Source organism: Phalacrocorax carbo, chromosome 12, assembly GCF_963921805.1.
Source record: "Phalacrocorax carbo chromosome 12, bPhaCar2.1, whole genome shotgun sequence".
Taxonomy (NCBI): domain Eukaryota; kingdom Metazoa; phylum Chordata; class Aves; order Suliformes; family Phalacrocoracidae; genus Phalacrocorax; species Phalacrocorax carbo.
Window position 1 is genome coordinate 18,460,374 of NC_087524.1, and position 23,134 is coordinate 18,483,507.

General features: G+C 42.2%; 1 protein-coding gene across 1 annotated transcript in view; it reads left to right on the forward strand.

The window, feature by feature from the left end:
• The window catches only part of LOC104047607 (deleted in malignant brain tumors 1 protein), a 55,928-nt gene extending 33,814 nt beyond the window's left edge, over positions 1-22,114 (forward strand). The window contains exons 12-13 of the mRNA XM_064464483.1: positions 19,015-19,092; positions 21,807-22,114. Of these exons, the coding sequence (XP_064320553.1) occupies positions 19,015-19,092; positions 21,807-22,114 (386 nt within the window). The remainder of the gene's footprint in view (positions 1-19,014; positions 19,093-21,806) is intronic.
• The last annotated feature ends 1,020 nt before the right edge of the window (positions 22,115-23,134 follow it).

Genomic DNA, 23,134 nt, shown 5'->3' on the forward strand with positions numbered 1-23,134 from the left:
TAGTTGCCCAAATGTCACAGTTAAATAGGATATCTGCTTTTTCACATTGTTCCTGTGGAGAGCACACTCACACCTTGCAAACCTCTCGCACCCATCCCCACCAACCAGCACTGTTTCCTGGGACAGACAGGCACATGGGGCAGAAGAAGGTGTCACTCCAAAATGTCCCACTGAAGCACTCCTTGCTGGTCACTTAATAGCTCCCATACCTATGGCATGTGTGTTTGCACAGCCTCACAGGTGCAAGCCTGCAGTGTGGAAAATACCGGTGCAGACAGTAAAGATCTACACATCTCTTTATGTGCATTTTTCTCCTCTTACATCCGAGCTACTGAGGACTCATGCAGGAAAGAAAGTTCTAATGAACTGATGTAGTTAGCCTAATTGTTTCTTGTAGTTTATTTTCTCTATTTCGTTAATTACTCTTTTCATCATCTTTCATTAGTAACTAATAAAACAAAGCTAGGTCAACATCAGTTCTATATATCATGATTTTTTTCCAGTAAATATGTATCAAAATTTGATGCAGCTTTGCACTTATATCTAGTATGTTCAGCTATCTTATGAATCAAGACCCAGAGCATTGCTATGCTAATTTCCTGAGGAAAATCAAAGTGCCAGACCCATTCTCTTTGCTGTCTCGGAGGTACCGCTGAGGCTGATGGATGGCAGTAGCCATGCAAGGGCCCTGCTGAAGTCCTCTACTACGACTGTAATATTACACAACAAATCCAATAGTTTTATGCAGGCATGACTCCCAGTGTTATCTCCAAAGAAGCATCTGTGAATTTCCCTAATGAATTTTTTTCCTTAATTGAACGCTACATATGAGAATGAGTATCAGAAGGAGTCAATTAATCAAAATCAGTGGAAACATTGGCTCAGGGTTATCCTCTCCCCTCTTGTGTGATTTGAGCTTTGATGACTTTAATTTGGGAGTTGATTGGGTTGGGGTTTGGCCATTCATGTGCTGGGTTTGTGTTGTCTCTGTGCACTTTTTAATCAGTAATGTATTGATTATTCTTATGTAGACATGTCTCTGAATCAAAATCCTGAGAAATTGTTACAGTCTCCCCAAACTCTCAGGAGATAAAACTCTAAATAGAAATGTAGCTTTCATAAATGGATCTTATTTCTTGAAGGAATCAGACTTTGACAGAGTTAGCATTTGGTTAGACTGTGTGCTTCAATCCCCATTTCTTATTGCATTGATTTTACTATAAAAATCTATTTAAAAGAAATTTAAAGATAGTATTAGTCACACCTCACTCCCTGGCACCCCCAATGCACTAGAAGGCCACTTCCATTTTTGTAATAACAAATGCTTAAAAGGTGCTGGATCCAGTCACTGTCACTGGTGGTACTATGTGTGACGCCTACTCATGGCACCTGCTGAGATCAGAGGGATTTGCTAGAAGCTGAGAAAACCTCTTTATTAAGACTGCACCATTGTCCATGTGAATGTGAAAGCAGGAAAAGCTGCAAGAATGCCACACGCACCAAGATAAGCAACCTGTGTTGACACAAAGTGTTAGCTGGGTAACAGGGTGAAATGGCCTGTCCTACTGTGTGCAGAGCCAAGCTCACCAATACCCATTTACATTGGCATAGCCTTCACCTGTGACAAAGATGTTCCCTCGCAGGATTCACGGGGTGGACTGGGGCTTCCAAAGGCTGGACGGTGACATCCTTATCCCAAGACAACCCTCCTCTGGGACTGGGAAGTCAGACCCAGTGCTCAATGCTCAGTTTTGTACACAGAAGGTAGATTCACATGTAAAGTTTCCACTTTGCTTTACCAATAAATTCACCATAAATGCGGGGAACCTGTCTAGAGGTTTTGTTATCGGGGATGTGATGTACTTCATCTGGGCTTTGTCCTTTTCTCTATACTTTCTTCAGTGTGAAAAAATACCTTTCACTTCAGAACTTACTGGGGTTGAATTTGGTGGAATGGCTGGCAGAGAGGAAACATGAAAAAAGAACACATTGAAAGAATACATGTTTTAATCATAATTGAGAATGCATCTGGACAGCTAAGCAACAAATATTAGGTCACTACACAGCTTCATGTAGATGGCATGGGTAACAGCAGCAGTGAACATACAACATCATGGGCCTTAATAGGAGCAAGCATCCAGGCACCTAGCCAGGGTCTCCAATCCTCAGCAGAATATTGCATTTCCAAATGCAGATCATACCACAAAGGTGTACAACAGCTATTCATCATCCCTTGCTGCACACACACTGCACCCGGCCCCCTGCTAACTTCAGGCATGCAGAGATATGTGCTTTCATCAGGTAATTCTGCTGCCCCTGAGGCAGTGGTGATTGGGATGGGAAAAGTAGAAGAAAGACAGTCTTTGACTCCTCTGCTTGCTCACTTTTCCTTGGGCATCTTTACCACCTTGCCGCTTTTTGGCAACTTATTTCATTTGCATGTTTCTTTTCAGGTGTTTTTCAAAGTAGAAAAAGTAAGGAACCTCCATTTACATGTACATCCTGAAGGCCTCAGAGTTCCTTTGAAGTTGGTCCTTCTCTGCTTTTAGAAACAAAAGGTAAAACTGATGAAACAAAGCATGACATTTCTTCTGAAATCAATGTTTTGGCTTGGCCTTATTGTGTTTAACTAAATCATTTTTCATCATGCTTCAAAAGACACTATTTTTAAAACAGCTAAGCAGGTCCTGACCAAAGGTGTTTCATGATCTGAGAGAAATATTTCCCTTGTCTACCCAGGTCAGCCCTGAAGGAGCAGATGAGTTCATTTGTGTGAGGATCTAGGTTTCAGCACACTGGTCCCTCAGCCCCAGTAGCTGAGAGCTGCCGGGGTGTTTCTGTATGGCACTGCAAACACCTCCACTATGGCAGGGCACTAGACGTGGCCATTATCAGACTGTTGGGAATGCAACAGATTCAGCGAAAGCAGGATTTATTGTGTAAGAGCTCTTCTCAAAGGTGCAGTAAGTACATTTAAAGAAGTAACAAATATATTATGATAGCATGGGAAAAAGTGCACCATTTGAGAGTTCACACACATTAGTAATCTCTTTTTTTCAGGGAATAACAAATACAAAAAATATTTGTACAAGAAATACATGCATAGGAGAAAGGCGGTCAACCTTTCAGTTTATTCCTTCAAAGGTACTTCAGTAAAATTATTTACGAATATTAGATATGAAAGCTATCAGGTGTCACAGTTTATAACCTCTTTAAGTGATATCAAGTGAAAAGCTGCAAGAGAAGATGAAACAGATGGATGCCTGAGGTGGGCCAGAGTTTATCCTGACCTCGATTTGGGCAGAGACATATCCTCCAGCCCTGGCAGAATACAGGTGAGGAATGGAAACAACTGTCCTGCAGTTTGTAGCTGTCTCTTTTGCATATGTTTATTTTCACCTCTGCTTACTTTTAAAGGTATTTGCCGAATTGGAGGCCTCGTTACGGACCCTATAAGCACACTGTGTTGTTAGACCATCTTATCCAGAAACGTGCTCACTCTCTGAAGGACATTGCCTCGCTGCCCTCCAGTGGCAGGAGCCTCCAGAACAGCTTTGCACTTTCCCGTTGCTTTTAGCCCCTTCAACTATGTTAGACCCAGATCCTTATGGAAATTATAACACTAATTTTCCATGAAAATCCGATGTTTAAATGCCTTTGGTGAACTTACCTTTGTTTCCAAATGCTGGAGAAGTTGCCCTCTCAAAGCTGCAGAGCAGCATGACTTCATGGACAGCTTATCCCTTGGCAGAAGATGTCCAATGGGGAATGTGTCACATATACAAACATATATGCCTCTGTCTGTGCATGCACACACATCCCCCCTACTTTATGTGTGCTGTTTCCCCAATATACAGACACTAGATTTCACAATACAAAATGCACAGTGAAATTCATGCATAGTTAGAAAAAGCTGGAAAAAGCTATTTCCAGGGAGGGGTAGTATTTCCAGTGCAGCAAAACTTCAGTCCATGAAGAAAGATTAACACCCAACCTCCAGCAAAAAACTATTTCACCACAGACAAATGCTGGGTTTTTTTCCTATGAGCAAATTTTGATACATTTCTTTAAGAAGAGGTTCTAGGAAACAGCTTTGCTGTGTTCCAGGACCACAAAGCCCTGCTGTCATCACTGCTGGTTCCTGCCACACAAAATTTGTCTGCTTGCTTGCCTTTGAACTGAAGTCTTACCACCTCCTTTCTAATGGCACCTTCAATGTCTGTGACAGGAGCTGCAATATTTAATGTGGGTGCTGGTCATTCTTTGTCACCCATCACTACAGATTAACTGTACAAACCTTCTGCCCCTGCTAGCATTCACACCTACCACCATTACTTCTTAGATATGGTGTAAAGTAGCCTAAGGTTAGATCCAGCCTCACTAGGCAAGACCTGGGTAGTAGAGTCATCAACCCTCTGCATGTTCACTGGGACTAATGTCTCCTCTCGGACCTGTTTTACAAGAGACTGAGGAAGGCTGAAAATGCAAATCTTGATGCTTCTTCGTATTCAAGATATTTGCATTCAGCCATGTTCCCCATATTTTCCTGGCCCTACATCACAGCTCCAAATAGAGGTGCACTGAAACGCCACTAAGAGCTTAGTTTATAAACAGATTAGATGCCTACAACTAGATAATGTGAACTATGTCCCCACTTTCCATTAACACCCACACTCCTGCTGCATGAGATTTCTTGGACAAATAGCTTTCCTGCTGAGCACAGTGTTTGGCTGAGTCACCAGACTGACACATTAGCTATTTTTATAGGACTCTACACTTCCTAGAGAGAATATTATTGAAAGCCCAGCAACAGCCAAAGAAACACTTTAATTATAAGATGGGCATGAAGTGCACTGAAATGGCACATGCATATCAAACTTCTGTGCCTTCTACATTACATTGTTCAGATCAAATCTTTCAATCCAGAGCACTTAGATCTGGGTGAAATCACAAGATGAAATGAATTTGTTTATCATTGTTTTGAGAATAAAATCTACATGATATTTCAGCTGGAGTTTTGGACAGTTTCTAAAATTTATTTTTCATTCAAAAGTGAAAAATATTTATATAAAATAGCTTAAACGCTGTCATGAAAGGAAACTGGTACATACTGTACTGTTCAGGCCCAGCTTATAGCTACTTGGATGGAAATATATTGATAAGGATCTACCACAGACCCACTTAGTCACTTCAGGAAATGACACTGAATTCAAGTAATATACACACACAACTAGTTATTTAGAGACTTGGTATGAATCTTTTTGCTCAAGAAGGTACTGTGAAGGTAAGAACGTGGCTATCTAGACAGATATCACACACTGTACTGTGCTAAGAAAATAAGAAAAACATTCACCGAAAGAATTGGTGTTCATTTTAAAATCAGCTAAGAAAATTTAGCTTTGCTTTTTTTCTGTCTGTAGCTGAGACCCATCTTCTCCCTGACGGTACAGAGTGAGCTAGAGCTGTAGGCATCCTTTGGGGTATCAGAGGCCACAGTGGTGTTGGCACCACCACCTCATGACAGGGAGAAGACTGTGTGGCTGGAGGGATCCTGCTGGATCCATGTCTTTGCTAGAGGCAAATCTTTTCCAGCTGTATAAGATGGCCTTTCTAGGTGGGATTCCCTTTTTTCATGCAAGTCACCTAATCTGAAAAGAAACCATGAAAACGGGAGGCAAAGGATAATCTCCAGCATGACCTGTTGCTTATTTCCTCTTCATGATTACTTTTTTCCATGCTTTCTCCTAATCCTTTATTAATTTGTATTTATACTGGTAGTACAATGTTTTCTGCCTCTCATCGTATGATCACATATCTCTTGCCAGTTGGGTAAAAACCTGTTTCTAGTTTCTCTCCTTCATCTGAAAAACATGTTGTGCCTCGATTCTTTTGTGTGGTATCTCATAGATCCAAAAACATGTCGCATAGGACCTAATACACAAAGGCTTCACTTTCCTAGGCTCTGTGCAGGCTGTGTTTATGAGGGATGTAATGCACAGGGCTGTCAGATAGCATGTGTGCTTGTCCTTTGAAGAACAGGGGGAAATCGCAGTCTAGCTTGGTTAGAAACATACCTGCTGTGAAACTGCTAGATGGAGAGCAGGGCATAAATGATCAGTAGAGTCTTCATGTTGTGCAGCATTTGTACTACTGTGATGAAGGTGACTAATTCCCTTTGGCAACCTCACAATTTGTAAGAATCATTTGGATTTTCCCTACTGTGCTCCATTGGTGCTCACCATTTTCTTGGGGATCACAGCAAATCAGTGTAGATCACTGCACAAGGTCCCGTAACTTCAGTCGATACTGGTCTTCCCCAGAGCAGGGCATGGCAACTGATCGTGCCCCTCTGTTTTAACATACAGATTCCTTGACTTGCACAGTTTTAGCTTAATTTAGCACTCCCTGGTCCAATCCTTCTCCATTTCCTTGGCTGCTGTAGTTCAGCAATTGCTCTTATTTACTCCTAAAGCAGTTGTTCTTACCCAACCATGCCTTGTCCAATATCTCTTACAGCTGTGTTATTTCTCTGTAGGCAGCAAGTGAGAGATAACTGCAGATCTGAAACATGCTAGGGAGATCTCATCCCAGGTTAAAGAAGAGTCAGAGAAGTATGAAAAAGCATATAAACTGCTTCTCACAAGAGTAATCTGTGTCAGGCAGAGAGAATTTGGTTGAGACTTTCCTGACATTTTTGGATGTTAATCTTCTTTTGGCAAATTCTCACACCAGTTTAATCTGGCTTAGTATGGTTGTTATCCAAAAAGCGGATTCATTGCCCAGTGTGCAATGAGCCAATAACCACACACTCAGGAGAGACACTGCAAATTCATTTCAGGGTTGTGCAAGCCTAGGTGCTCAGTGGTTTTCCACAAATCAAGCACACTGAAGCCGGCTACCTTATATTTATACAATATTTCCTATCTATCCATTCTAACCACACACTCAGGAGAGACACTGCAAATTCATTTCAGGGTTGTGCAAGCCTAGGTGCTCAGTGGTTTTCCACAAATCAAGCACACTGAAGCCGGCTACCTTATATTTATACAATATTTCCTATCTATCCATTCTACCTATCTAACACATATTCATTCTAATCTACATAAGTTACATAGTTGGCACTGAGTCATTCTTCTTGGCTCCACTTTGGTTTCTTCCATGCATGCTTCCCTTTTTTCAGGGATTTTTGGTGATCTTGACGGATAGGGCATCCTAACTCCTGTTACATAGAAACACCTTAAAACTATTTTCTCTTAGCAACTCCCACTCATTTTTCTTCTAAAAAGAAATGCTTGTCATTAGTTAAATGAGTGAGCTGATGGACAAGACATCTCGTCCCTAGTCTTAGATTAACTATTAACTATGTTTAATCAAAAAGAAAAAAAAACTATATTCATGCTAACTTAATAATATATAATATCCCTTAGATTCACGCTAAGCAACACTCCTTAGATTCACTCTAACACTCCTTGTATCGAAGAGGGAGGGTTGTCCTCTATCATGGTTGTAAGTTGGAAACTGACTTAACTGGTGGTATGAAAATCCTTACCAAACAGCCTAATCTCCAAAAGTAAATCATTGCTTCCTGGAACAACCACATCATCAACACATGGCCACAAAGGTGCCTGGGGAGTGTTTGGGAATATCTCTGTAGCCAGTCTGCAAGAGCACTGTGGTCTGGATCTACTTATCTGGCTCTCTGGATGTACCCTGTGAAATGAAAATACTCAGTAAAACCCTTCCTTGCCATTGATCTGGAAGTTCAGGAAGGAAGATCAAATTGCACAGCACACACCTTTGGTGTATACCAGAACTCATTTAGTATAAACTCTGAAATTGCATTGGGTTAGAACAGACAACCACCATGAAAATGGACCTTCAAGTGAGTCTCGCTTTCTTGCTGCTGTCAAGTGCTACTCTTCTATCTGGACCAGGAACTGTGCTTGCAGGGAAGTGTTACAGACAGAATTAGTTACTAATATGACCGAGTTGCTGGGAAGCGGTGGCAAAGAGTGTCCTAGAATATTGCTGACAAGATTTGGGCTGTAAAATTGATGGTTTAATTTGTCCTCTAATTCAAAGATTCAGATCATATCCACAGGTTATATTTTAAAATATAACCTACGAAAGTTGTAGGCTGAAGAAGGCTGAAGAATATTTTCTTTGTTTCTCTTCTGTGAGGGGAATAATTTGGGGAAGTTGTTCTCTAAATGTTCTTCTTTTCATATTCTACTTTTGAATTTAAATTCTTCTACATTCCACATTTAAAAATGTAGAGAAAGAGAGAAGAAGAAACACAGAGAAGCCTGCCAGACCTAGGTGAAAATATACTTTACTGCAGTAACATGTTTCTTCAAACTTCAAACAATAACCCCAAACCTTCCTTATAATCTTGCTAGTTTGAATGAGATACTTTGATCTTTAATTATCAGCGTGGACACCATGAATAAAGTCTTGCCAATCCCTCACAAAAAGAGATCATTTCATAGAGTGTAGATTAAGAGGTTGGCTATACTGAATTATTTATAAGACAAGAGCAAAGACAGCCCAGAGGAAGTTCAGCATCAGAGGACTAAGCTGCATTTCAAGAAGGTGGTCAAATCCCAGCACTTCAGCAAACCTCTAATCTTTGTTCTTATTCAATAACTTCACTTTTGTCTTTTATTTGACCTGATGTAGAATGGATTAACCTTGACTGGAAAAATCACTTAGGATCCTCTCTTGCAAACCCAAGACTTCAGCATCACTAAAGTAAAAGTCTGAGAAAGTGACTGTCTGAAAATCAAATACCAATTAGAAAAAAAAGAAAAAAAAATCCCCAAGTGAAATTTATCCTGATTTTAGTGATTGAATCAGGCACAGCTCTTCAGGGCATGCTAATTCTGACAGATCAAGGATATTATTTTTAAAAGCTGCCATTTGAAAACATTGCTTTGGCCTCTAGCAGCCTAAATCCTTTTTCCTTTCAGTGAATATAAGTAGATTTTAAAAGGTATTTATATGAATAAAACTACAGATTAATAAAACCACATGATCAGACCACAGATTTGTATCCTGTTTTGGAAGACCATTTCATCCCCTGGTATTTGAACCATGATGAAACGGTCTGATTTAATCAATCATACATTTTAAAATACGTTAAGCAGTATATAGTATATTCTTCACTGCAAAGCAAGACTAAGTTGGGTTTCCCAGGCAGACATGAGCAGGCATTTGCAAAGATTTAAGCTAACATGCTGGGCTGTCAGCCAAAACAACTGTCGTGGTCTGCACAGACAAATGATCCGTAGCCTCCCCGCTGTTGTGGCAATCACATAGGGCAAATCTACTGCTCCAGTCAAATTTGGCAGAGCTCAGCTCCCAGAAGCCTGTGTCTTCACTTGAGGTGAAGGATGTACACGGGATTTCTCGGGGTGAGATCCCTTTCCTCTTTGTGCTGCCATGAAATAAGGCCCCCTACATTTATAATCCACTGAACTATGAGGAAATGAGCATGCCCTTCCAAACACAGGGAGGAACCACAGGATTGCTTTGAAAACACACCACATACCTACACTTACTGTACCTAACTCTGTATCAACACATACCAGGTACCATCTCACGGCAAAACACAAATATACCTAGAATTGTGATACGTTACATCAATGCTGCTACGTTTTCTTATCTGCCACGGCAAGTGGTATGTGGCGGAACTCACCAGGAAGCTCAGCAAATGAAGAAACTTTCAAAATGGATAAAAGACATATCTAAACCCAAAGGTAAGAGGGCGAGACATGCTCCTGAGTGTGAAATACTGAGCACACCTGCAGAGTTACATGAGCCAGCTCTGGGTGAGCTGATTATCTCACCAGCACAGCCAGCGATAACCTACCATGACAGATCAGGTCCTGCATGTTGCAGAGCCATGTGAACAGGGCTGAATTAACCACACTGATTTGGGCTTTGCTGTTCAGCTCCCTGCTCCGTAATGCTTTGCACACTGCCGGCATTCCCCAGTAAGCCTTGGGTACTGGGGACACAGAAACACCAGGCAACCCGTCCCTACACAGATGGGGACACAAGCTCAGACATCAAAAGGTTAGATATTCTGGGAATAAACAAATTGAGATGTTTACCTGCTGATTTTTGCTTTAGTTTCTGGAGATCCACAGCTGCAACTAGTATCTGGAGGGTACCGATGTGCCAGGAGGGTTGAAGTTTACCATAAAGGCAAATGGGGGACAGTCTGTGATGATTACTTTGATGAGAACAGTGGCAGTGTTGTAGGCAGACAACCTGATTGTGGTCAAGTTGCTTCTGTCTAGAGATGGTCTTACTTTGGCCCTGGCACAGAAGACATCCAGCTTGATGATGTGAAGTGTATACGAACTGAATCTTACTTTTGGGACTGTCAGCACACTGGCTGGAACATAAATAACTGTGAACACAATGAGGATGTCAGCGTCATCTGTTTAGGTAAAAAAATTTAAAAACAAATATATGCATTCTTAAAAATCTCGTTGGATTTTCCTGTTGACCATAAATGCAAGAAACATCAGAGTAGAGCTTGGAAATCTGACTAGAGCAGAACTGTGTGCATGTGAAGGCTCCTTGCATTTAGGATCAAGGAACAATCAAGGAACAAGAGGTTGTCCTGGGCAAAATACCAAGACTGGTAGCAGCAAGCACTGAGTATGAAAACGGTGAAAAGAAGGTAGTTCAGTACCACTTTAGTCAACATCTGATTACAGGCCATTCACAACCAGATAAGAGGAGATAGAAACCTATCCAGATGTCAGCCATGCATGTCTGAATTTAAAATAAAAATTAATACTCTTGTCATAAACATAACTGAAATCAGAGACTGCCTAGCTTGAAGCAGCTTATTTTGAAGCAATATAAATAACAGATCAATAAAAGGAAATGTATGCGGTTTTTCCATGTTCACAGGTGTGGCACACTCCACAGTTGCACCTACAGGTCAGGCGGTGCTTTTGAGACATAAATCCATTAGTTATTCAGAGTCTCCCCAAATGCTCAGAGACTAATTTTTAACTCAAAACTCATGTGATTACAGGTCCTTGGCAGACAGTTTTCTAGAAAGGTACATGCTCCAATTTACTAATTATTGCTCCAAATTACTATTTATTCATTCACTGTAATATTTCTGTTCTTCGGATTGTCCGTAAGAACTGTATTTGCCACTCATCTACTACTAATTAGGGAAAGCATAAGGCAAGCCTTAACACTCCAGGTCTAAGTTTCTGACTCCTGTTTTTTTACTGTTCCTGAAATCACATAATCACAGAATCACAGAAGATAGGGGCTGGAAGGCACCTCTGGAGATCACCCCGTCCCACCCCCTGCTTGAGCAGGCACACCCAGAGCAGGGAGCACAGGACCGCGTCCAGGCGCGGTTTGAATGTCTCCAGGGAAGGGACCCCACAGCCTCTCTGGGCAGCCTGTGCCACTGCTCTGGCACCCTCAAGGGAAGGAGTTTCTTCTCATGTCTATCTGGAACTTCCTGTGTTCCAACCTGTGCCCATTGCCCCTTGGCTTGTCATTGGGCACCATGAAAAGAGCCCAGTCCCATCCTCTGGACACCCACCCTTTAGATATTTACAAGCATTGATGAGATCCCCCCTCAGCCTTGTCTTCTCCAGGCTGAACCAACCCAGGTGTCTCAGCCTTTCCTCATAAGGGAGATGCTCCAGCCCCCTGAGCGTCTTGGTAGCTCTCCGCTGGACTTGCTCAAGCCGTTCCCTGTCCTTCTTAAACTGGGGGGCCCAAAACTGAACACAGTACTCCAAATACGGTCTCACTAGGGCAGAGTAGAGGGGGAAGATAACCTCCTTTGACCTGCTGGCCACGCTCCTTTTAATGCAACCCAGGATACAGTGGCTCAGCAAGAACACCTGCCAGCTCCCTCAGCATTCACAGATGCATCGCATCGGGGCCCATGGATTTGCGAGGAACTGGTTTACATAGGTGATCTCTTACCCAATCCTTCTCAACTGATGGTAAGTCTTCCTTTCTCCAGATTTTTTCTCTCTCTTCTGGGGGCTGAGATGCTTGAGGGCCAGTCATAGCAGTAAAGACTGAAGCCAAGAAGACATTCAGTAACTCTGCCTTCTCTGCATCCTGTGTCACCAGGGTCCCTTCCTTGTTCTGCAGTGGGCCCATTGTATCCCCAGTCTTCCTTTTACTGCTGATGTATTTAAAAAGGCCCTTCTTGTTATCTTTGACATCCCTTGCCAGATTTAGTTCCAACAGATACCTGGCCTTCCTCATCGCATCTCTGCATACCCTGACAACATTCCTATATTCTTCCCAAGTGGACAGTCCCTCTTTCCACATACTGTAAACGTCTCTCTTCCATTTGAGTTTCTCTAGAAGCTGATTGCGCATCCAGGCAGGTCTCCTGGCTCCTCTGCCTTACTTCTTCCTCCTAGGGATGCACCAATCTTGAGCTCAGAGGAAGTGGTCCTTGAATACTGTCCAGCTCTCTTGGACCCCCTGTGCCTTCTAGAGCCCTAGCCCATGGGATTCTTCCAAGCAGGTCTTTGAAGAGACCAAAGTTGGCCCTCTTGAAGTCCAAGGCTGTAATCCAACTTGTTGCCCTGCTTCTACAATGCCGTATCCTGTACTCGACCATCTCAAGGTCACTGCAGCCAAGGCTAGCCCCAACTCTCACATCCTCAACCAGCCGTTCCTTGTTTGTTAGGATAAGGTTGAGCAGCACATCTCACTTTGTTGGCTTCTCCATCACCTGCATCAAAAAGTTGTCCTCGATAAATAAAATAATCATACCACCCTGGAAACCTTAAAGTACAGACATTATTCATGTTTCCTGGGGTTTTTAAGTGTTGAGTTAATTACTAATGCTTTTCATAATACACAGCCACAGAGGAGTGGGCTCTAAAAGTGCAGTTTTTGATCATATGTAGCCCAGAAGTGAGAGAGTGGTTCCCAAAATAATTTCTTCTCAGGATTGAACCTGTAAAAATACATTGTAGTAGCCCTGAACTGTTGCTGCATACTCTGTGCATCTATTTCTGCACTGATGGCTCCACTGGCAGATATGTCTGAAGTTCATTTAGAACTGCCATTAATTGACAGAAATTTCACTCTACCAGAAGTTAAGGTCTGGTGCATTAACCCACTGCTGCACAAAACCTGATGTTTAAATTATTTTAATGATGTCTCTGTTATCATGACCACTCTTACAGTTCTCTAATAATTTATTTCCTCTAACTTCCAGCATTCTCAAAGACACCCCAAACTTCCACTTCTGCAATAACATATTCCACAAGCAACACTATTGTGACATCCACTACAGAACCCCCAACTTCTGCTGCAAAGGCAAGGGAAAAAAACCAAAAAACCTAAAGCAAGTCACAAGCTTCTCAAATCATGCTTGTGTTTTTAATTGCCACTTGCAACCATTTAATTTCTCATCCTTATAGCCTCCTGTGGTAGCACAGATGCCTTCTGTGTTTCCACCACCATCACAGAGGAAGGCAGGACATCAGTAATCCTGACTGCACTGCTAACAGGTAAAGGGTATTTGCACAACATGCAGCATGTTAGGAAAAAGTGGTTATAAGTTTTGGTTAGAAGGGGACTTGGGACAGTGGAGATGCCAAGAGAGGTTGCAAAATCACCATCTCTCAGTGCAGCTAATGCTTGCCTATGGTTTTCACCTACTTGGAGCCAACCTGCTGGTTTTCTGGCACCATGGGCAGGCTATCACTAACACTACTACTACTGCTCCAGTCGGGATCTGGAAATGCTCTATGCAATACCTGCTTCAAGGGAAGCTGAATGGTGCAGAATTTGAACCACAGAATCTGAAGGAAATAATTATTTTTATTTTTATTTCTTTAAGAAGCATGACTTAGGCAAAAGGCACCCAGTCTACAGTTCTCACCATTTGTAACATTACCTGCCTGGATTCTAAACAATTTACAAGCCTCCAGGCTTGGGCTTTCTTACCAAGCCAGTCGAAGTCCTGAACTCCCTCTTGAGGATTTCTCAGCTCAGATTCAGCCTCTCCCAACCTGTGGCCTGGGATGTTGTAGGCTCAGCCCAGAGAGCTGGGCATGAGCGAGCTCCCTTCCCTCTTCAGCACTGCTCCCACCTGCTAATGGTGATACTTCATAGGGCAAGGCGATCCAGCGGGGAATTGCAGTAAAAACAGATGCTGTATTCCAGTGTCATTCCTAATAGCCTATCCCTCCTTTCTCCAGTGACTACTGTACCTCTGGGAGAAAGACTTTCAGTCAGATAAGCCAGGAGTAGCTGTAATAACATTCTACTTTTTTAACTTCTTAAAAAAGTTGACAAAACATGCCCTGTTGCAGTGTTGGGAAACTATATACCCACAAATGTTACTGCCAAATTACAAGCCATTTCTACTTTTGCTCATCACACTCCTTTTGCTTTTCTCACTCTCAGCGAGAGAAGGCTGAAACTTTTTTGATGCTTGTAATGCAAAGCATTACCATGAAGATCCATTTCTGAGTCATGTCAGTGGATGTGGACACACTCCCTTTTCCACAAAGCCTGAAGACAATTAAATTCACCAAGACCATTCAGCCTTACCTGAATGCTCTCTCCCACTCATTTCTGTAGTTTTTCCTTCTTCTCACAGCCTCTGACAATACTGCAGAATCATTCATTTCACCCACCCCACTTACAGGAGAAGGTGGTACCTCAGCTCGAGAAATCCTTTCCACAGTTGCTGAAGATAAGAACAGACGCTATGCCATAAAATCTAATGACAATAGTGTTTAAGTTTGTTTAAAATAGATTACAGTAACTGTATAAAGTTTAAGCTCAGTCAACTGCTAATTAGTCATCTCAGAGGAGAAAGAATCCAGCTTCTAAAACCTTCATTTCTAAAATACTGGGCTGCCAAAGCTTGGGAGATATGTAATTATGAGAGATTTGGGGCTTTAAGGGGTTTGTACTTTTTGCATAAATTAAGCATCAGCAAAAGTGCCCAAATATCAGCACTTTTGTCTGGGCAAAAGTATGTGCTTTACAGTGAAGAACATCAGTGATTGAATCAGATTGTGACATCTTCACCTTAAAGATTCAATAACCTTTGACAGTTCTTTCCCAGTCCTAAAGATCACGATGCCACCACCTGCCACAGTACAGAAGCTGGTCCTCTATACTTTCCCACTCAGCCCTGTTGGACTCTCTCACACAGGAGACTGATGTTTCTCCACGGTACAGTATTTCCTCAGCTCTTTCACAGCTCCTTCAACACTCCTGTATTGCTCCTTTGCATCCACTTCAATCAATGAAGAGGCTGAGGCAATATCTACACCAGGAATCCTAAGCACGGCTTAGAAAGACAAAGTTTTATTTGCAAAATCAATTTTGCATCTAAGTGAGCTAAGGGAAAGCCATATGTATGGAAATGTGTGCAATGAAGTTTTAATAAAGAGGGCTAAAAACAGATTGCTTCATTCTCCAGGAGCGAAGAAGCTTAAAAATCCAAATTTTAAATATCTATTTATCATGGTATTATGTGGTGGTAGAGGCTCAGGTAGAAGTACAAGGGATAAGTCCATGTTTGTTCTCTGAAACAGCTTCCTGTATTTTCACAATTCTGTAGCAAAATGTCAAATCCAGATCGTTTTAACAACAAAAAAATTTAGTTTTGGTTCATATTCATGTTTGGTCATTATTGTTCATTGTTCCTATTGGGTTTTTCTCCTCAAAGCTTCAACAGATTATTCTGTCACAGAAATGGATGACTTCATCACATCTGCCCCAGTCACAGACAGTACTGAGCCAGTAACAACTCCAGCCTCACTATCTACGCTGAGTGACGGATATAACCTGTGTACCTTGTGTTGTTTAGGAGCAAAAATGTTGCTGACCTGCATCACCACCCAAGGCACTATTTGGGGCTCAGAAAAGTCCCTGAGCTGCAAACAGGTGGCGGCTAGGAGACGAACCTAAGCATACCTTCTCACTTTTCCCATTCCTATACTCCTCCTCAGCACCTCTTAGTGGTCCCCATTGGGGGCGGGGTGGAATCAGCCCTTCTTCAGTGCTGATCCTGCTGCAATGTGTGTGCATGTGTCCCACCTTTTCCCCATTCTCCTTGCTGGGGCAACTGTTATTCTGGCATCTATTTTGGAAGACACTTGGCAAGTTTTTAACAAATTGCGCTGTTTTCATGAATCTATGAAATAATTTCTTAGGTATTAAAAAAATCTTAAAACCAGATTTTCACCAGGCAGGGCCATTTTGCATCAGGCACCAGCTGAGCTGGGACCTTCCTATCCACCACATACTGTCCTACTTCCTCTTCTAATGAAGCAGAAATTGATCACACCGTTAGGCTTTAAACCCCTATGCAAATCTCCACCAGGGGAGATGACTGTGTGTACTTTGCCTCTGAACTTGAAAAATATTTTCAAGACACAAAAAGAAATGTGTTGGACATTATATTAAAAGTTCTTTTATTGGTGACCATTTATCCGTAGTGCCTGTAGTGGCTCTTTTAGCTCTCTGTAGTCTCAAGGGACCAGAGGAACTGGTGGCCATCCTCCTTGCAGCCCTCTTCAGAACAGTGAAAGACACTTCCTGCATAAACTAAATTCAGCTCTTCAAACCTTTCCTCAGAACTCATGATTTTCAGGCCTATTATATCCTTGGCTCATTCAGCCAAGCTCTCCCCATTGTCTCTATCTCAACGGTGCAATCACCAACTGAGCAGCCGAGGTCTCTAGCACCAAGAACAAATAGCTCCCATGTATCACTCTAAGCAGGACTGAGACTGGACTGGCTCACTGTAGCATTAACATTAGCAACCTCCAGCTTCTCCATGGTCCTTCTGTGCCAGCTGACAGGATGATTTTGCCTTTGTGCATTGGTTTTCCCTTTCCAATGAGCAGCCCATTCCACCTGTCTTTATTGACTTTCAACTTGCTGATTTTTGACATTTATTCAGCTTATGAAGATCATTTTGAATTCTCATCGTGTCCTCCAGAGAGTGCATGGATCTTGCCTTTCCTTCTGCCACTCTATCTGTACTGTTCCAGTTTCAGTGGCAAGGGCTGAGGATCCCATTACAGTACGGTAGCTGCGGCTGGTTGTTTAACACCCACACCATCTGTTAGTCCAAGATGCTGCATAACATGATAAAAAATTACCAAGGCAACTGATAACTCCTCTCTTTACAACATTTTTTTAACACTGCTTGGCTTCTGCAGCCTTATCTATGCTGTCAGAAGTTCAGAGCTGTGACTCAATGCCAGTGGTGGCAGCACTAGAAAGCGCAATACAGATTTGATTATGGCTCCACCATTTAACCTGATTTTGAACAACATTTTCATGTTCAAGATCTAGGATCTATCCACCCTAATGTCTACAAATGCTGTCTTAGAAATGAACAGACAAATCTTCAGCACAATGAAGAAGAAATTTCAATCAGTGCCTTTATACCTTTTTCCTACCAGTCATTTAACTTTCAAAAGGATAGAAAAGAAAACTTTTCTGCTCTGAAGAATATTTTACAGAGCTTTGATCAGATTTTGCTGCTTGCCTTAATTACGCAGACTGGGAAGTTTGCACTTCTTTGCATACACCAGTGAAACTGAGAAATGAATGTGGTCCCTCAAGATTTACTTTTATTTGCTTGGCTTTCAGAAGTCAGATGTGGATTTCTTAAATGAGTGATCTGTTGACTATTATGCAGGCTTAAGAAACCTAACACATGGTGTATATATGGTTTCCTAAGAATTACTATGGAACTATGTGCTTGCAACTAGTAAGTGCTTTGTCTCTGTCTACTCAATCAAGTATTTGAGCAAACAAATCCATCTTATTTATGCATACTGTGTGTAACAGGGATGTTGCTCAATGGTTAAAGGGAAAAAAAGGCTCCCTATAGCTAATCTCATTACTTTGATTTGTACATACTGCGTGTAAACAGTTGTTTGTGTTAAAGCCTCAGGAAACCCACTGCTCATTGATTACTTTGATTATATTCTATACTGAACTAAGCATAAAACATTGACTTTAAAGAGATACAAATATCAATTATTTTCTTTTATTAATTTGCCTAAAATAAAAAGTTGCCTTTCAGCTATCTGTAGACACCCCCCCAAGAATGCATTAAAGGTTCTTGGGACATTTACTTAATCAGTCCTTTACTTTCTGGAAAAGAAACTGAAAATATCATGTGCCAGAATTTTGAGTAATATATGCAATTTGTTTAAAGCAGACAAGAGGACTACTGGGAATTCAGTAAAAATATTTAGTAACTCTGCATGTAACTAGCCTTGGAAGAGCTGATGGCCAACACCATTTTCATAGGAAAATGTGGTGGGAGGGAAAATGGACATGTGATTGAGTCTCCCTGCATATACAGTTATCAAGACTGCATGTATGTATGGTGAGATCTTTACAATTGGGTCATCTGAGGCACGTTTACCTGGATATTTTCTTCACATACAATTCTTTTAATAATCTTGCTTAATTTTTCCTGGTTCATAAATTAGTGCAAAGGTAGAAGGGAAATAAGGCACGTTTGTACCCTGCTGAGAGGTGCACCACTTGCTTTAGTCTCCCAAGTTCCCTTATAATTACTAATGGGAAGATGTTCTTCTGAGCCACATTACCAAAAGTTCAAAGTCTGAGGAAATTCTTTTCCATGAAGCCTGAAGTATTAAAGATTTAACAGAAACTTGAAATGTCTTTTAGTCTACATGGTGGTCTTTCTGTTTTATAACATTTCTTCCCACCCCCTGGCCACCTCCACAGATTCCTCTGCACCCAGCTCAAGCCCAGCAGGGACTGAGACACCATCTGCTCCAGGAACCTTGACAACAACACTCAAGGAAGGTGAGACAAGGAAGGTGCGTGTCTCAGAAATAAAGGGCTATGCATTGACTCTTTGCCCTGCACAGCCCAAACCTACTTCTATTCATCAAGATTTCAGTTCATATGTTCACTCCCAATTGCTGCCACTCTCTCCTTTTTATTTCCTCAACTTTCTCTTGGCCTCAGTTATGTCTTCTGCTTCCACTGTTGTCACAGAGGAAAATGGCACATCTGCTCCCGAAATTCCAACCACAGTTCATCAAGGTAAGAACAGGCATTTTGCGAGTGCTATGTAAAATGAATATTCTGTTACTTTGGGTTTTTCAACTGGATTAAGCTCTGACCATGTAAATCTCTAAAATATTGATAGCAGGCAAATACAAATTAAACATCTCTGTGAAGGAACAGCCCCCACACCCCTTACAACATCTTCACTTTAAAAGTAGCAGGCTGTCAGGACATATCAGGAATATATTCTTTTAATGATTAATACCTCTGAACCTGTAGCTATAAATACTACACTTAAAATTTTGTAAACTGAAAGTGTCCAGATCATTGTGATTTTGTGTGTCCAAGATTCATAAAAGCTCCAGAAATGTTAAGGAGCCGAGCCAGGCATTTGCACTCATCTCCCTCAGTTGGACCTCTGCCTCTCCAGTTATTTAGCAGACTGATAACACAGTTTCTTAATCAGTCCTTTACTTTCTGAAAAAGTGCCTCCAAAATTTCAGATTGATATTTGTATTTCAGATTACTGAAATACTTCATTTACTTAGAAACTTTAGTAAGAAAGATGCTTCCCTCCCAAAAAAACCCATTTTTAATATCAGATGAATCACAACAAATTTATTTCTGCCTGTAATTTAAGTCAAGATCTGGAATATCGAATTTTTAATCTGGATTTAGATAGCTAATGTAGTCTAGTTCTTAAACTTTTTTATTTAACACCTTTCACAATGGCTGGTGAATACTCAATGCTTGGATGACAAGGTTCATTATCTTTTGTCTCAATTACCTTTTTATCTCCCTGAAGTCATATTTGGCAGTCTTGTAGAAGTTTAGACCTAGATCTTGGGAAGTGAGCCAAGCACATTGCTGCTGGCATTTCTTTACAGCCAACTTTTGCAAAAGTAAATGATAAGCATGGTACTCGGCTGAAAGGAGCTTTGATCATGGTCAGCAAAAAGGAATTAAGGAGAAACAGTGACCTAGGAAACACAGCCCTCATTCTGAATAGATGGGCATTAGTTGGCTACAAATGGCCACCAGGTGACAGCAAAATGTCCCAAAATGAAAACCTTGTAATTACTGACCCACTGAGGAGTAAGACAGGTGTGTATACTTGGTACAGTTTATGATGGCCACAAACTAGGAGGAACTCAATTATGTTGTCGGCAGTGTCTCTGATTTCTTTCTCTGAAAGAAAAATACACTCCAGGCCCATAAAACTAATTTGGAACTTCAGATCTCTAAAAGCCTTTCCCTCTGAAAGCAAGATAAATGTGTGGAGTATTCCATAAGTACCCAGCTCTCAGAAACGAGCCTGCTCTGTAGAGGTAGCTGTTCTACTATTCTGGGGAAATGATGCTGTGCCAACCATCTGTTATGCCAGAGGCTTAGCAAGGATGGGAATAGAAGCTGAACCAGCCATTATTTAAAAGAGAAAAGAGAAAAGAGAAGAAAGAAGAGAAGAGAAGAGAAGAGAAGAGAAGAGAAGAGAAGAGAAGAGAAGAGAAGAGAAGAGAAGAGAAGAGAAGAGAAGAGAAGAGAAGAGAAGAGAAGAGAAGAGAAGAGAAGAGAAGAGAAGAGAAGAGAAGAGAAGAGAAGAGAAGAGAAGAAGAGAAGAAGAGAAGAAGAAGAGAAGAGAGAATAAGAGAGAAGAAGAGAAAAGGAGGAGAGGAGAGGAGAGGAGGGGGAGGGGAGGGGAGGGGAGGGGAGGGGAGGGGAGGGGAGGGGAGGGGAGGGGAGGGGAGGGGAGGGAAGGGAAGGGAAGGGAAGGGAAGGGAAGGAAGGGAAGGGAAGGGAAGGGAAGGGAAGGGAAGGGAAGGGAAGGGAAGGGAAGGGAAGGGAAGGGAAGGGAAGGGAAGGGAAGGGAAGGGAAGGGAAGGGAAGGGAAGGGAAGGGAAGGGAAGGGAAGGGAAGGGAAGGAAAGGGAAGGGAAGGGAAGGGAAGGGAAGGGAAGGGAAGGGAAGGGAAGGGAAGGGAAGGGAAGGGAAGGGAAGGGAAGGGAAGGGAAGGGAAGGGAAGGGAGGGAGGGAGGGAGGGAGGGAGGAAGGAAGGAAGGAAGGAAGGAAGGAAGGAAGGAAGGAAGGAAGGAAGGAAGGAAGGAAGGAAGGAAGGAAGGAAGGAAGGAAGGAAGGAAGGAAGGAAGGAAGGAAGGAAGGAAGGAAGGAAGGAAGGAAGGAAGGAAGGAAGGAAGGAAGGAAGGAAGGAAGGAAGGAAGGAAGGAAGGAAGGAAGGAAGGAAGGAAGGAAGGAAGGAAGGAAGGAAGGAAGGAAGGAAGGAAGGAAGGAAGGAAGGAAGGAAGGAAGGAAGGAAAATTAAAAAAAAACCCAACCCAAACCATATCCCTTAGATTGCAAGATATCCCAGGAAAAGTTTGGCCCCAGGTGTTTGTGTTTGTCCTTTGGACAGCATTACAGTATAGGTCAGAATGATGGTAAACAAAAGGTAGAAAACCTTCCCTTTGTTGCACAAAGTGGGAAGAGGTGGCATCAAGCTGCACGGGAGAGGATCGGTTTCCCCAGAAATCAGCACAATGTGGAAGGGGACGGTGTCCATGCCCATTGGGTATTGCATGTAGAAAGATTGGTTTGATCATTTATCATACCTATCCTACAGGGAGGATCCTCTATCAGAACAGACTACGCTGTGGGCTACCTGCTCCTGTCTTCACTGGGGCGGTACTTGGCCTGAAGACAGGCTGTGCCACCACCCCGGATAAAAACCGATGCACTGCGCGGGCTCTTTCTCCGCAGCAGATACCTCCGCTCTGTCCCTGCGACTGGCAGGCGGTGACAGCCGGTGCTCCGGCCGCATAGAACTCCATTACAATGGCAGCTGGGGGATGGTCTGCAACGCCACCTGGGAGCTGGAGGACGCCAAGTTGTTGTGCAGGAGGCTGGGGTGTGGAAAAGCTCTGCTAGCTGTGTCCAAAGCCCAGTTCGGTCCAGGCTCTGGGAACATCGTCCTTGATGATGTGCGGTGCAGAGGGGATGAAGACAGCCTGCGGACGTGCTCCCACAGAGGCATCACTGTCCACAACTGCCAGCATAAAGAGGAATAAAGAGGATGCCAGCGTTGTTTGTGCAGGTACCTAGCACATTTGTAAACTATCGCTTTGTGAGCAATGCACTTTGCCTGCAGCTAAGATTTTGATGCACAACTTGTTTCTTTTAGTGGGATTGTTGCAGGCATGAAACCAAGGCCTATGAGAATTGCTGTGTTTTACCACATTTTTTTCTTTTGGTTAACTCATGTAGCTTATTCACATGGGTTTGTGTTTTATTTTTCCATTTTATTTCTCAAATCCTTTGGCTACCTGGAAGATCATTGTCAACCTTATCTGATGCCATTTCCTACTCTATTACCCGACTACTTTATGCGTTACTATTTGAAGCATAATTTTACATCATCGCTATTGTATTTCAGTCCTCCTAGTCCTGATTTCCCATAAATTATGAACTATGACTAGTAAATCAAATTTCCTTTTCTTGTGTTTAGTAGGAAATTATTTTTAGTAGCTTCCTTTAAGATTTTTCCAAATCAGTTCCCAGTTTTCCAACAATTCTGTATTCTGACTGGAAACATGTGTGCCGTTGGAGAGCCCGAGTCACTGCAGCCTCTGTGTGGCCAGTGCCACAGCAAGTGGTGGTCCATGGACAAACCTCATCCATGCAGCGGACACTTTATGAGCCTGAAATGTCCAAGGTGAAACGTAACTGGCTGAAATGGGTTGTGGATGAGACCTGGCATAAAGATAGCTGGTTTACAGAAAGGGGATACCTTTCCCTGGGGAAAAATCAAGCAAAAGTTTAATAGAGTTCAGTTTTTTAGTAAAGACCTCAAGTGGAGTTAAACACATGACCCAAGCAGACATGTGTCTCCTGGGTGAGTATATCCCACACCTAAAACAATTAAAGATTACATCTGCAAGGTAACTGCAACCACTAAACCTGACATTTTAAAAAGGGTTTGTAGCCTTCTCCCTTTTGGTGATGATGCTTCCAGAAATGAATGGGTTGTTTTATATCACTACTGTTTTCTTTTTTCCCCACATAGTAACTGAAGAATATTATTAAGTATC